The following is a 15670-nucleotide window of genomic DNA, read 5'->3' as shown; positions in this document are numbered from 1 at the left end:
ACCAGTAGAAGTCAGCCTCTGCTTGTGGGGGATGGAGCCTGACCATGGGCCTCTGTGTTGTCCTGTCCTACCCCGCCATCACAGCTCTTGGTAGCTGTGGGGTCAGGGAGTGGGGGATGGTGTGAGCATGCACCAGGAGCCCCGATAGTGGGGTGGAACAGGACAGCACAGCCTGCAGCCAGACTCCATATCCTGTTCCCCCAGCTGCAGACATATGTGGCAGGTTCTGCCTTCAAACAGGGGAGGACAGGGAACAGTCCTGTTTGTGCTACAGCCCTGGACGGGTTTATGATCTCACTCCAGTGCCAGGCCCAGCCCAGCTGTGAGAAGTGTGTGTGTATATGTGCACACATGCATGTTTGTGTGTGGCCCTCAACAGCTCACCAAAAAACTCATTAAGTGACCCTCCAGCCCAAATAATTGCCCACCCCTGGCGCAGTGTTCTCATCAATCTTCCCCACTGAAGGTAAAGGCCCAGGCAGAGACTGCTGCATCACAGAAATACATGTGTGGCTGAGGAGGTAGTGTCAACAGGATGGCTCTGTATTCTTCCACAATGAGTTCAAGGAAAGACGACTGCTATCCAAGTAAGGGATCTTCCTGATAGTAACTATAAAGGGCATCTTCAGGCACTGTCTGGCTAATCTGATAAAGAGGGCTTTGCACTAAGCCCTATGAAGGAAGACACCACGGGTCATGGTGTGATTAAGATCAAGTGTTGTAAACTGGGAGGCAGAATTCTGAAGAAGCAGTAAGGAACAATACAGCAGAATGAGGAAAAAATAGTAGAACGGACTTCAGAGTAACTTCTACGTATCTATACAAATATAAGGAGTATGGGGAAAAAACAGAATGAACTGGAAGTTATAGTATGTAAAGAAAAATATTAATGGATAGTACTTAACCGTTATACTTAATAGAAACTTGGTGGGATAAAATCCTGCTTGGAGTTTCAATGTTAAAAAGCACTTTTTTTCCTCAAAAGAGACAGAGTTGGGGAAAAGGTATGTCCACTGTCCTGTGTCAAAAACATTTATGCTTGATCCCCTATCCAAAAGTTAAGAATATGTTGACCATATCTTACAAAAGTTGAGAAGGGTAAAGGGTAAGGGGAAGAACAGCAGTAATATAGTGGTACTTCATCAGGCAGACAACGTAGATGAGATATGCTTTAAGTAAGTAACAAAAATATTTATGAGTTATAAGGTAGTACTAATGGTGGATTTTATTTCTCTGGTATCTGCTGAAAGAATATGACAGCAAAACAAAAAATGCCCAGCAAGTTCTTAATATTATACACATAAGCAGATAACTGGAAGGGCTTCAAGGGCCTGAGTCCATCAAATAGTTGCATTCATGCAAACACTTACAGAAGGAATCCCAAAACATGCTATGTTAAATCTTTACACATAACTATGATGCAGACCACCAGCAGTCTTCAACTTTGCAAAGGTAAAGCAGAGAAGACAAGCAAACTATCAATACCCTGATACTTCAATGACAGTGAAGTAATTGGTTAAAATATGCTTTGAAGATCCTAGGAAAAAGATCATGACCAATACTACATAGGAAAGCAAAAGCTTCTATAGTCCACGTCAATCAAACTTATTCCTTCCTGACCCCAATTTTGGTGACAGCCATGACCAAGCGGAAGAGCAAGTGAGGAACGTTGTATTTTTTTAAGTACCAGCAGGAGCATCAGCATGCTTGGGGGAGGACGGGAGGAAGATTAAAAAGAAGGTAAACAACCAGTAGCACTCAAAAAGGGGGAAAAAAATTCTTTCCTAGCGCCAACTGGCAGCCAGCAAAAGCCCTTAAACGAGGGATTACCAGACAGCTATGTATAAATAACAACTTTGTTTCAGAGAACTGAGGATACAAGTGGGTTGTCTATCACAAGGGAGAAATGGTTGCAAACATCAAGGTAATACGAAATCTGAAAGGAAATGATTGTGATCACTGAACTCCTAGGGCAGGGTACTGGATTATAGAATGAATATGATTTCTTAGGTACAGATGAGATCTCACAGCTGAGATTCCAGTTTGTGCTTTTGCTGACAAAGGCTCTGGTGTTGGATACCTAGCCAACAATAAGGAGGATTTCAGAGACAAGCAATAAAATTTCAGATCACAAGCAATAAAACCAACTAATAAGGCCCAGAGAATCAAAATAGCACATGACAGTTTTACTGGCATGGTGGAGAAGAAGTTTATTTTGAAAAAGTTTTCTGTCCTTCATGAAAAAGTTCTGAATTACTATTTAATTGAATCAATTTTACTTCATATAAATGAAGAGTATATGGTATTATATGGCATTATAATAAAAGACAGTTCCTAAGACAGACCAATCTTTTTTGTAGCAGACAAAATGCATTCATGCATTTATGAGCTTCCCACTCTGCCTCCCCACTCCAAACCAGATGGCCAATATTAGCTGTCACGCCATTCACCCTTATTTGGTTATCAAATATGATCTGGTAGCGATGAGAACACAACTTCTTCTACATACTATGAACTGGCCATGAGTTCAGCATTTGAGACAAAAACTGGAAAACTTAAAAAATAAAGCTTCGTTCTATGAAAAATGTTTTTACCAGGCTTAGATTTCTTTTTCTTCTTTTTCTTTGACTTCGATCTAATACAATCTTTGGATTTCTTCTCTTTGCTCTTTTCTTGGTCTTTAACAACTGAAATGAGATTAAAAAATTGCAGACTTTCATTCTGTATCACAACTTCTTCTTTAAATCTGTTTTACTACATGCAATGGTGAACAGCCCAGTTGCTAAAAGAAATGATTTTTTGTTGCTTGGTAGAATTCCCAGTGATAACAAGCTCAAGTATTTTCCATTGCTGCTGATGTTAAAAACGTTAAATTAACAATATTATTATTTATACTGGAGTAACACAGTGATTCTCAATCATGATGTAACAAGGTTGTGGAAACACCAACATGCGATTCACAAGATAATCAAGAGATTTCAGGTAGGAATTCATACTGTTAAAAATACTCAGACCTATGGCAGTCTTTTTGAGTTCTTTGAAATAAAGGAATTACTCTAGTATTTTCCTGTAGTCAGAAAACAAATGAAAGCTAAGAAATGATATTTTCCGAGGGATGCTTTGAGTCTAACAAGGTTCAGAACCACTAATGTAGATAGACTGTAACCTCTTCTAGGCATAAACTCTTCTAGGTTTAACTACATATAAACAGTCTCTAGCAGTGCTTCTCAACCATTTTTCTGCTGCAAAGAACTCAGAAAGGCCATAACAGGACAAGATGATTTTAACACTATGAAATCTTACGTGAAATCTCTGGGTTATCTTGTAATTCAGATTTACATACCTAACAGTGCTAACACTGAATCATAGAATCAATGAGTCGGAAGGGACCTAGGCAGATCATCTAGTCCGACCCCCTGCCATGGGCAGGAATGAGCACTGGGGGTGACAGGGGTCACAACACCCCAGCCAGGTGCCTATCCAGTCTCCTCTTGAAGATCCCCAGGGAAGGTGAGAGTACCACTGCTCTGAGAAGCCTATTCCAGGCTCTGGCCACCCTTACAGTGAAGTAGTTCTTCCTAATATCTAACCTAAACTTATCCTCCCTCAGCTTGTGGCCATTGTTCCTGGTGACTTCAAGGGGGGCCCTGGTGAACAGACATTCCCCAAGACCCTGCTGCTGGCCCCTGATAAGGTTGTAGGCAGACACAAGATCCCCCCTCAGTCTCCTCTTGCGGAGACTGAAGAGATTCAGGTCCCTCAGCCTCTCCTCATAGGGCTGGCCACAGAGGCCCTCAGCCATACAAGTGGCCCTCCTCTGGACCCTCTCCAGGTTCTCCACATCCCTCCTGAAGTGCGGCGCCCAGAACTGGACACAGTACTCCAGCTACGGCCTGACCAGCGCCGCATAGAGGGGGAGCAAGACCTCTCTGGTCCTGTTAGCGATGCCCCTGTTGATGCACGACAGGGTGTGGTTGGCTCTGCCTATTGCTTTGTCACATTGGCGACTCATATTCATCCTGGAGTCAATCCTGACTCCAAGATCCCTCTCTGCCTCTGCGCTGCCGAGAGGGTCAGCCCCTAACCTACAACATAATGCTGGTTCCCTCTCCCCAGGTGCAGCACTCTGCACTTGTCCTTGTTGAACTGCATCCTGTTCAGATCCGCCCACTTCTCCAACCTATCCAGGTCTGCCTGGATGTGATCCCTGCCTGCTGTGTATTCACTTCACCCCACAGCTTGGTGTCATCAGCGATCTTGAACAGGGTGCTCTCCACACCCTCGTCCAGGTTGCTAATGAAGATGTTGAACAGCACTGGCCCTAGGACCGAGCCCTGGGGGACTCTGCTGCCCACACCCTCCCAGGATGACATCGACCTGTCCACCACCACCCTCTGGGTGCGCCCCTGGCGCCAGTTTGCCACCCATGTGACCATGCATTCGTCAGTGCTGCAGTCCCTCAGCTTGCCCAACAGAATTGGGTGGGACACTGTGTCGAAGGCCTTCTGGATGTCCAAGATGACATCGACTTCCTCCTTCGCATCTAAGCTCTTTGTTACCTGGTCATAGAAAGAGACCAGGTTAGTCAGGCAGGATCGGCCTGGCACGAACCCATGCTGGTTACCCCTCAACATCACTTCCCCTGCAGGGCTCTCACAAATGTGGCCTTTGATAATTTTTTCAAAGACCTTCCCCAGGATAGAAGTGAGGCTGACTGGCCTGTAGTTGCCAGGCTCTTCCTTCCTCCACTTCTTGAAAATAGGGACCACGTTGGCCCTTTTCCAGTCTTCAGGGACTTGGCCTGAGCACCAGGAGTCCTCGAACAGCTGTGCCAATGGCTCCGCAATGACACCAGCCAATTCCCTCAGCACCCGCGGATGAAGGTCATCTGGGCCCGCTGACTTGGACACATCTAAGCCCTCCAGGTAATCCTTAACTAGGTCTGTATGGAACACTGCAGCACTCTTTAAGAATTTCAGAGCACTCTAGGGAGCCATGGCAACTTGGTTAAGCATCACTGATCTACACATACAAAACAGGGTAGAGAGACAGAATAAATATTACCAGATAGAATGAATAGCAAACTGAGGCATAGTGAGATGAAGCATGAGAGGAAGAGATGGGATTGGGATTTACCTGATGAAGAGAGGAAGAGCATCTTTGCAGACAAGCTTGCTAACCTGTTAAAGAGGGCTTTAAACTAGGTTCATAGGAAGATGGAGACCAAAGCTCTGACATAAGTGAGGAAGAGGGTGACCTGGAGAAACCAAAAGCAGGATGGGGCAACAAGGGACACCTTCTCATTCTTCCTGAGAAAGTAGGCCAATTGGCTAGTTACCTCAGATGTCTGTAAACAAATGCACAGAGCCTGAGAAACAAGCAGGAAGTCCTTGCACAGTCACAGACCTATGACATGATTAGAATAACAAAGACATGGTGGGATAGCTTGCAGGACTGGAGCCCTGTCATAGATGGGTATAAACCTGTTCAGGAAGGACAGGCAGGGGAGAAGAGGAAGAGAAGCTGTGCCTTATGTAAAAATATATAATTGCTCAGAGTACAAAACCAGATAGTCCTGCTGAAAGTCTCTGGGTTAAGGTTGGAGGGGAAGAGCAACAAGAGTGACATCATGGTGCATACCTGCTGCAAACCACCAGACAGGGAGGATGAGGTGGATGAAACAGTCTTCAGTCATATAGCGAAAATTTGCTGATCACAGGCCATGGTTCTCACAGGGGACTTCAATCACCCTGACACATGCTGGAAGGGCAGTACAGCAATGCACAGGCAACCCAGGAAGTTTATGGAGTGCTGAGGTCAACTTCCTGGTGCAAGGGTTGGAGAGACCAATTAGGAATGTGCTCTTTTTCACCTGCTGCTCACAAACAGGAAGGAATTGGTGGGGAATGTAGTAATAGTAGATGGCAACTTGGGCAGGAACAACCATGAGATGATTGAGTTCAGGATCCTGAGGAAAAGGAGGAAGAGAGCAGCAGAGTATGAACCCTGGACTTCAGAAAAACACATTCTTACTCCTCAGAGGCAGATGGCAGGATCCCATGGGAGGCCAGTCAGAGGGAAAGGAGCCCAAGAGAGTTCGCTGTACTTTAAAGATTCCTTACTGATGGGGCAGGAACAAACCATCCCGATGTGAAGGCTCTATATGCTGGATCAGTAACCTGATCCCAGCACTTGGGGCTGAGCAGAAGCAAGACACAGGAGTGGAAGGGGTTGGCAGCATGACCCAGGAGTCGATCCCTGCACATGGGGGTAGGAGAGAGCAGTGCTGAGGCTCAGAGCCCAATCCCAACACAGGACGTACAAGAGAGCAGCAGTGGGCCCCAGGGCCCCGTCCTGGTGGGAGGGGACAGTGTTGGGCCCAGGGGACTAATCCCACTGCTCAGGGTGACCTATCACCTGGACAAGGGAAAAGAGATTGACGTCATATATCTTGACTTCAAAAAAGCCTTCGATCTTGTATCCCATGATCACCTCTTGGTGAAACTGGCTAATTGCGGCCTTGGGTCCACCATGATCCGCTGGCTGGGAAACTGGCTCTGTGGTTGCACCCAGAGGGTGGTAATTGATGGAAGTCAATCGTCATGGTGCCTTGTGACCAGTGGGGTCCCCCAAGGCTATGTCCTTGGACCCATATTGTTTAACATCTTCATTAATGATGTGAACACTGGAGTCAGAGGCGGACTGGCCAAGTTCACTGATGACACCAAACTCTGGGGCAAAGCATCCACACCTGAAGACAGGAGGGCAATCCAGGCTGACCTGGACAGGCTCAGCAAATGGGCAGATGAGAACCTGATGGTGTTTAACACCGAAAAATGCAAGGTTCTCCACCTTGGGAGGAAAAACCTGCAGCATCCTTATAGGCTCGGCAGTGCTACGCTGGCTAGCACTACGAAGGAAAGAGACTTGGGGGTCATCACTGACCACAAGATGAACATGAGCCTTCAATGCAATATTGTTGCTAGTAAAGCGAGCAAAACGTTGGCTTGCATCCATAGATGCTTCTCAAGTAAATCCCGAGACTCATTCTCCCCTTGTACTCGGCCTTGGTGAAGCCACAGCTGGAGTACTGTGTCCAGTTTTGGATCCCACAATTCAAAAAGTATGTGGAGAAGCTTGAGAGAGTCCAGAGAAGAGCCACGCACATGATCAGGTCAGGAAAACAGACCTTACGACAAAAGGCTGAGAGCCATGGGGCTCTTTAGCCTGGAAAAGCACAGGCTCAGGGGTGATCTGATGGCCACCTATAAGTTTATCGGGGTGACCACCAGTATCGTGGGGAACGTTTGTTCACCAGAGTGCCTCAAGGGATGATGAAGTTGAATGGTTATAAACTACTGCAAGACCGTTTCAGGCTGGACATACGGAAGAATTTCTTTACTGTCCGAGCCCCCAAGATCTGGAATAGCCTGCCATCGGACATGGTTCAAGCACCTACACTGAACACCTTCAGGAAAAGACTGGATGCTCATCTTGCTGGGATCCTATGACCCCAGCTGACTTCCTGCCCTTTGGGCAGGGGGCTGGACTTGATGATCTTCTAAGGTTCCTTCCAGCCCTAATGTCTCTATGAAAGCTATGATACAGCACCATGCTCAATGATCCAATCCTCACATGGGAGGACCAGGCAAGGCCCTATGTAGCCTGATCCTGGTCTATAGGGCACAATCTGGCACACGGATTAGCTGTGCCCCACCCATCTGGCCACCAAGGCCAAAAGCTTCAGCACCACTTGTCTTGTATTTTTCTGGCAGACATATGATTTTTCTATACGTTTGCACAATGTATAGAAAAATACATGGGGGGGGGGACTGACTGAGAACAAACATTAACAACAAAAACAACAGAATGACATTGCAGATAATCATATGCAATGGTATAATAAAGTAACATCATTTATAGATTATATTGAAAGTGATGCTGTTTATGTTGGATAAAGAGGAAAACACTATAAAATCTGTTTAACCCCTTATTGTTATTACCACTATCACAAACTTAAAAGTGACTTTGATTACTAAATCAAAACATGCTAGAAAACACACTCACATAATGAATCCTCTCTGACATTACATTGTTACGTATCTCATATTATTTCACCCCCAATGCAAAGCCACAGAGTCCAAAAAATAAATTATTAAACCCATGCCACTCCCCTAGCGGCCATATCTTACATATTATTAGTAATTTTTCCAAAACATAATACACATCACACCTAATTCAATAATGTGCCACAAATGTACAGCCTTATAACCAGTTTGGTTCTTCAAACTGGAACCGTCTGTGAAACAAGTTATTGCCAGGCAAGGCTGTGTTCTGAAGAACAAAACGGTTAGCTCTGCCCTAACACTGCCTGAACCATATGCCCTACCCTGCCTTCCTTGTACCACCAAAACATCTCTGCTTATTTTGGAAAGATGCAAGAAGAAACTTAAGATTAGCTTCTTCAGCATCTGTCCCTAGTTAACCACATACATTTCACTGACTGACAAGAACCTTACAAACCACAAGATTCATCAATATTTACCACCTAAGACAGAGGCTCTTTCACAGATGAAAGGGCACATGACAAGTGCAAACTCAGACCTATATCTTTGTTTACCCCCTCCTCCAAACAGCACACCTCACTTCCTTCCCATATACACTTTCCCCCTCATCCTCCATCAGTTAGGTGCTGGTGCCAATTCCTCCCTATTATTTAGGTGTCAATGAAGATGCTGAGCTGTCATCTAATCACAGATGACAGAAGAACCATGTAAGTTGAGAACAAATTATAAGTCAGAAGAGCAATTTAAAATTTTATAAGTTAACACTATCAACTTGAACCGACAAAGTTTGCAAAGGAAAAAAAGGAAAGTCATCCTAAAAAATAAAATAGTATATTTAGCTTATGTTAACATGTTATTCCATGCATTTGTCAGTGTTAGTAATACCTGAAAAAATGCAGATATGTCAGTACTTTCCATTTTTAGACTCCTTAAAGAAAAAGGCAATTAATCTAAATTATGGGGAGGTATCAAAAGCCAAGAGGATTGTCTAATCCCACACATCGAACTATTATGAGAATCCCCTTAATTTCGATATTACTTAGGGAGATTACACCAATATTATTTTTTTAAACCTCACCTTTATTTTTTGGTTAAATTGTAAGATGTAATTTCAGAGTAGCCTAATTAATTTTGGAACTAGATGAAATTTGTTTAACCCAACAAAGAACACACATGATGATGGAATAGCATTTGCTACACCACCGTAAAAGTTGAGAGGCTTTTTATCTATAGTTGATTCTTTGAAAGTCCTCTGAAGTTCACATGAAAACACTCACACTAACAAAAACTGCTAGGCCACTTGACACAGCTGAGTTGAATTAGTGATGCCTAACAGGGTTCATGTGATTAAAAAGATCCCAAGACATGTCTTTTCCTTTCTCCTCAGAAGTTTTTCAATCACACCCTCTACTATTTTCTCAATAAGAAATATCAAGAACTGTTAAAAAGTCACTTTGATTAATTACAAATGTCATTAACATTCCAGGATGTCATAGACAAAACACAGAAACCTTGGAGAACCAGCGTAAGTAGTATTAAATTGCACAAAACACTAAAACCCAGGAAATAATTAAGATCAAACTTCCCATAACCACATTATTACCTTATTATTTTTTTCTGGACAACTATGGATAATTGGACAACTAACAGAATTAGACAAAGAAAATTAAACCTCAGTGAGAAGAGGAAAAGTTTTTAAATTTTAAAATAGCATATGAAAGCTACCTAAGAAAGAACTATAAGACAAGACAAAGGCTAAGAAACAAAGGCTAACAATTCACTGTTCACAAGTGGTGCACCTACAGAGATTTTTTGGGCTAATACTGATGGCCGGTTTTTAACAAGCCATATCAGCCAATACCAATCCGATAGCCGATATGCAGCTGGGCAGCTCACAGAGCAGCATCTTGCTGGTAAGTCTGTTGTGGGGGAAGGGGCGGGGGGAGGGGCATGCAGGGGGTAGATTGAGGCCCTGCAGTGAGGGAGGGAATGGGACTGGGGCAGAGCCATGGCTTGTCCAGGGGGCACAGCTCCCACCGCTGTACACACCCCGGGAGGGCATGGGGGGGAAGCATGTGCGCTGGGGCAGGGGCAGGCTGCCACTGCGGGCTGGGGTTTCACTGGGCTCTTCCCAGTGCTGGGAGGGGAGGATGAACTGCAGCCACCATAAAATTCACCATAGCCCCCCCCCCCACCATCCTCTCTCCCAGCGCCACAGCCTGGCCCAGCGCTCTGCTAGGAAGAGCCCAGCACAGACCCTGACCCCAGCCCACAGCAGCAGCCCACCCTTGCCCAGGACGCAGATCCAGGGGCAACCCCTCCCCCCATGCCCTCCTAGGGTGTGCGCAGAGGCAGGAGCTCCTCCACCCCGAACAAACTGCTTGTGGCTCCACCCACACCCTGCCTGTGCAGCGCCTGCCCCTCCCACGCCCAGCTCTTGCTGCACAGTGCCTGCCCCAGTCCCCGCCCCACTCCCCCCATCACCACAGGGGCCTCAATCTGCCCCCCCCCAACAGACTTACCAAGTGGACCCAGCTGCTATCCATAGCCAGGCTGTGCTCTTGGCTGCCTGCATGCTGAGCTGCACCTGCATGCATGCACGGGGCGTTTATCGGCCACAACAGTCAGAAAAAGCTAATTGCCAATACAGTCAATTTTCCTTGTATTGGTGCCAATGCAATATGGGACCGATGTATCGGTGCACCTATACTATTCACAACTGCAATATGTCCAGAATTAGTCCATGAGACTAGACAGCCTCATTTTTTTGTTAATAGAAATGCCTGCTTCAATTACAAGTCATTAAGAAGTGAACAACAGAAGTCCATTCTTCCCCTTCTGCAGGCTGACACCAGGATCAATAACAAAACAAACCTCAGGTTTTTTTTGGTAGTTATAGGACAGCTAGTAAAGATATTTTTGGTCAACAATGTTTTGAAGAACTATATTGTCCTAATCTATTTTAAGTAGGATGAGGGGGAGAACATGCTTATACATTAAAATCTTGCACAATCAATATTCTGATTCAGTGTTGATGCGCAGGTTTAACAAAATAATGTACCTGTTAACTGAAAGTGTATGGATGGATACCTATTTCATATACTTTTTTAAAAAGACAAACTTTTGCACGGAGGGCAATAGTAATCGCATGACAAAGGAGTTACAGGAGGTATGAATTTTGTGCAGTAAAAGCTGATGGCCAACAAAATCATTTATCATTCACATTTGATATGATCACCAAGTACTCTTTTCAAAGCTTATATGTCCCTGCCTATCAGGTATCAATTGTGACATCAGATATTTTGTATGGAAAAATGGATTATCATAAATAAATTATGAGGATTTAGATGCAAAACTCAGAGGATCAATTTCACCTATGAAGATGGGCTCCTACTCAAGAACTAATATTTGAAACAATGTTAAAGGAACAAGAAGCAGCACTGAAATTTGTTTTTCCACTTATCCAAAAAAAATACACTGTAAGTGGACTTTAAAAGGCAAGCCAAAGCAGAGTATACCAATATTTACATTAGTTGCTTATATTGTATTAGGTTTTCCAATGGCATCCATGATTGACCAGCTAACAGGCCATACCATTTTCAGTTCTTTCTTTGTCTTGATATTTCCGATGTGATCTGTCTATTCGGTTTTCTTTGCTTTGCTCTCTAAAAGAAGATCGATGACTGTTTAATAAATTTACAGAGGAAGGAGCTGAAGTTCTTCTCTTTTCTACTTTTTCACCTCTATGTGGGGTACTCCTTAAGGCTATGTGCAGAGGACCATCTACAAAGAGAATAAAAATGAGTTGTATTCTTTAATACTTCTGAAATGCAAATCCTTTTAAACCATCATTGCCCAACCTTCTTCCCTCCTTGGGCTGGACGGACAGTGCTCATTCTGTTTGCAGGTCTGATCTGCCATGCTAGGGGGAGTGGCGGGAATGAAGGGGGTAGCAATATTATTTGCCACTGCTCCCCTGCCACCGAACTGTCCAACCCATGGGAGGCACTGCAGGCCAGATGCTCGGGCTCCACAGGTTGCATCTGGCCCATGATTCACAGGTTGAGCACCCCTGTTCTAAACAGTCTAAATAGGAATTACCTGCCAACACCATTTCTTTTTTTCTGAATGTATTGCCTTTACAGAGATGCACAATAGCTGAAATTTGTTAAAGGTATCCACAATGTTCAATCACAGCTTTTCATACACAGAGAGCAAATTCTCCCATCCCCATCATTCCTCAGTATCCTTCTACCTCTAGAACAGGGGTGGGCAATTATTTCAGGCTGAGGGCCGCTTACTGAGTTTTGGCAAACCGTCGAGGGTCACATGACAGGCAGCCAGGGGCAGATAAATATTAATTTTCTTAATTTTTTAGGGGCTCTGCAGGCTGGATAGAATGGCCTGGCAAGCCGCGGCTGGCCCACGGGCGACATTTTGCCCACCCCTGCTCTAGAAGGACATAGGCTTTGAAGTAGACGATAATGACACATGGTCAAATATGGCCTTGTATTTTTTTGATAAACAGGTTCTTTTGTTCACAACACTTCTTCAATTGTACTAACTTATAGCAACCATTTGAAAGAACCAGGCTAGTAAAACATTGCTTTTTCAAAAGCCACATTGTCTCCACCTGAAACAATGGTATCTCAAAACTACTTATCTGTCCTAGATGAAGTGTCAAGCAAAAAGTGATTCAGAAGGATGTGAATTCAATAGCATGGAACAGTCTTTCAAATTTTAGAGAAGGATACATAGCACATAAATACTACTGAAGTTAATGGCCTCTTACATAAAGCAACTTGGAGAATTTCAAGTATATAAACAGCACCTAGCTCATAAAGTAACTCAATAGATAGCATTATCTTTTAAGATAGCATTTACCCAAGATAGCTTAACTGATTTTTTTAAAATTGTAAATGTTACAGATAGCTAGTAACTGTGAATGGCTTAATGATGTCTAACCAGTAGGTAATAACTCTTTCCTTGGATTACCATGGGTTTTTGAGGAGAGAATCTGTGATACCAACTGAAGTGAAAGTTGCATACTCAGATTTGAAATGGCCACCTTCCTATTCTGGAACACAGACTTAAGAAGAAAGAACATTAGGATCAACAACTACAAGGACCTGTCAGCCACAATAATAGCTAACAAAATACTTTTGGCAAGAGAGTAAGCACTCAGGATCACAAAGAGTACAGAGTATCTCTGTCAAGGAATTGGTGCAAAACAAGGGTAATTCTTTTTATATCCAGAATTCGCTGCAATCACTTTGTCTAAACATCTGCACTGGATGTCCCTTTTAATTTAAGCTAAGGCTCATTAGCAAGGATCCAGGTTTTCCATTTGCCACAGAAAAACACAAATTTTCCCCTTTAAAGGAGAAAAACACGGGAAACCATGGGTTTTCCCTTGCAGATTGCCAGAGTCCCAGCCTGCAAGGGGCTGTGGGAAATGGGAGGAGGACGATCAGAAATAAGGGTGCCATGTGCATGTTCGCATATACACATGCGCATGGCAGCCAGGCAGCGTACAAAGTGTCTCCCAGAGTTCCCTCCAGGTAAATCTAGGGGAGGGTGGAGCAGATTGTGGCCCCCATGGTAGGGGAGGGAAGAAGCAGAGCAAGGCTGGGGTGCTGCCTAGCCGGGGCAATGTATGGGACCAGGTTGGGACTATGCGGCCACGAGGCCTGGTGAAAGAGTGGAAGACAGCCATGGGTGGCTCATGGGGGCGGGGTGGCTACCCAGCACTGCATGCAATCCTAGGGAGAAAGGCATGGGGGGCACATGCCACCATGGTGAGGTGCCCCCTGCCTGCCTGGCAGCATTGTGGGGCACAACTCCGCACTGCTGCCACATTGCTGCCGGGTAGGGCAGTGGTGTCTCATTATGGCAGTGTGACTGGTGTGGGGCTCCCAGGAGCAACACTGAGCTCCACTCTGCCATGGAGGCTCCAAGCCAGGCAGGGAGCCCTGACCCTGCAGCAGGCAGCTCATATTCCTCCCCCCACCAGCAGTCATGTCACCTGTGGGGAGGGGGAGGAGGAGGAGCTGGGCTACACTCCACTCTGGCTGCAAAAACTGTCGACAGCCACAGCTGGACCTGCATCCTGGTGAACAAAGGGGGCAGGGTGCTGATTTTCCATGAAAAGAAAAAAACAAAATTGAACACCAAAATATATAAAGTATGTATTTAGAAATTATTTATTATAATGATTGAGGCATTGGTAAGCTTCAAAACTGGTTTTAAACTGTAAATAGAGCAATAAAACATTGTGTTCAATTGATACACATACACGGTGTTTCATTTTAATCATGGAAAACATGGATTTGGTGGGTTTTAATCAGAGAATTTGCAATTTTTATAACAGAGAAAACCAGGACCTCTGCTCATTAGGCTGGCTTTCTTCTCCCAAGACCTCCAAAATCCATGGGGAAGTAAAAGTTTCCCAGCTGTATTTCTTAGTTTCTCTACTCCCAGCCTCTATCTATGCTTATAATCTGAGACAGGCTATGGAAAGGGATACTTATTTCAAAATATTCTATGTCAATATCAATCAAAGAGGAAAACCTTTGATTGGCTTTGATTGAGTTGGTAAGAAAACTAGCAGATCAAAACTGTAAAGAACCAAGTAAATTAGCATTTACAAATATTTAATTAATCAATAAGCTTGCAAAAGTATTTGTGGGAGATGCCAAATGTATAGGCATCATCAGGTCTGGCTCCCCTCAGGGTTAGTTGGCTAACAATGTATTTTCTGTAACCTACTTATGTTCCCCTCCTCACCCCCACCCCTCTTACGTTAGTCCCTCGCTCGGACACTCTGTATTTCCCTACTGGCTTTGTCATCTTTTTGGTACATAACTCTTAACATCCACTAATAAAATTCAATCTGTTTTATTAGGCTTTCTAGTCTTGACCTGGATAGTTACACTGCCTATAAGAAATGTCAGAATGGTCTATGAAGACCAAAGTCCTAACTGGTTTAATGTCTCTTCCTTAAGCCAAGTGATCTGAAGAAGCAATTTTCATTCATGATAGCCTGCTGGGGCTCTGAGCTCTTTTGAGACAAAGGTTCACATACAGACATTCCTCTAGGTTCCAATGGGCTGCTGCCACGGTATTGGGTCAATACTCTGGAGAATACCCAAATATATCACAATTTACAGTGGTAGTAGCTCATGACTTAGCTGAGGCACTTCTTGGGTCTAGGTCTTATGGACAGATAAAAGTAGACATCTTGAAAGTCCTGGATCAATCAGGGGAGCTGAAAATTCTAACAGAATAAAGGGCTTAGTCCATCTGTCTGTCCATAATGCTCTTGGAGCACTCTGACTGGTTATTGAATCAACCAATCAGAGTGCTCCCAGAGCATTCCAGACAGGAGGCAGTGCTTGCCTTGTGGCGGAGGGCCCTGCCCCTCCCCCCAGCCCTGTTCCCTAGAGGCGGCAGCAGTGTGTAACTATCTTATAGTTTTTAGCAAAGACTTTATATTATTTTTCCTTTTCTGTATAACTGCCATGCGGCACTCTCACATTTATGTAACCTTGAAGTCGACTGTTAATCAAAATGAACGCTTTGTACTTTTCTCCACTGACATTAAG

At 44.3% G+C, this 15670-nt stretch overlaps 1 protein-coding gene across 12 annotated transcripts in view; it reads right to left on the bottom strand.

Annotated features, from left to right (window-relative positions):
- The window catches only part of PHF20 (PHD finger protein 20), a 210843-nt gene that overhangs the window by 94593 nt on the left and 100580 nt on the right, over nucleotides 1-15670 (bottom strand). For 8 of the 12 annotated variants that reach the window (XM_090064535.1, XM_090064538.1, XM_090064527.1 and 5 more), the window contains 2 exons: nucleotides 11661-11849; nucleotides 2595-2687 (listed from right to left, as the gene is read on the bottom strand). The exons of 1 other annotated variant lie outside the window; for it this stretch is intronic. In XM_090064535.1, the coding sequence (XP_089920661.1) occupies nucleotides 2595-2687; nucleotides 11661-11849 (282 nt within the window). The remainder of the gene's footprint in view (nucleotides 1-2594; nucleotides 2688-11660; nucleotides 11850-15670) is intronic. 3 more of the 12 variants (XM_090064533.1, XM_090064536.1, XM_090064534.1) reach the window with 1 other exon arrangement.

The sequence above is a fragment of the Crocodylus siamensis genome, chromosome 10 (assembly GCF_052110815.1).
Source record: "Crocodylus siamensis isolate JL-2025a chromosome 10, ASM5211081v1, whole genome shotgun sequence".
NCBI classification, from domain to species: Eukaryota; Metazoa; Chordata; order Crocodylia; family Crocodylidae; genus Crocodylus; species Crocodylus siamensis.
This window is presented reverse-complemented; position numbering and strand designations above follow the sequence as displayed.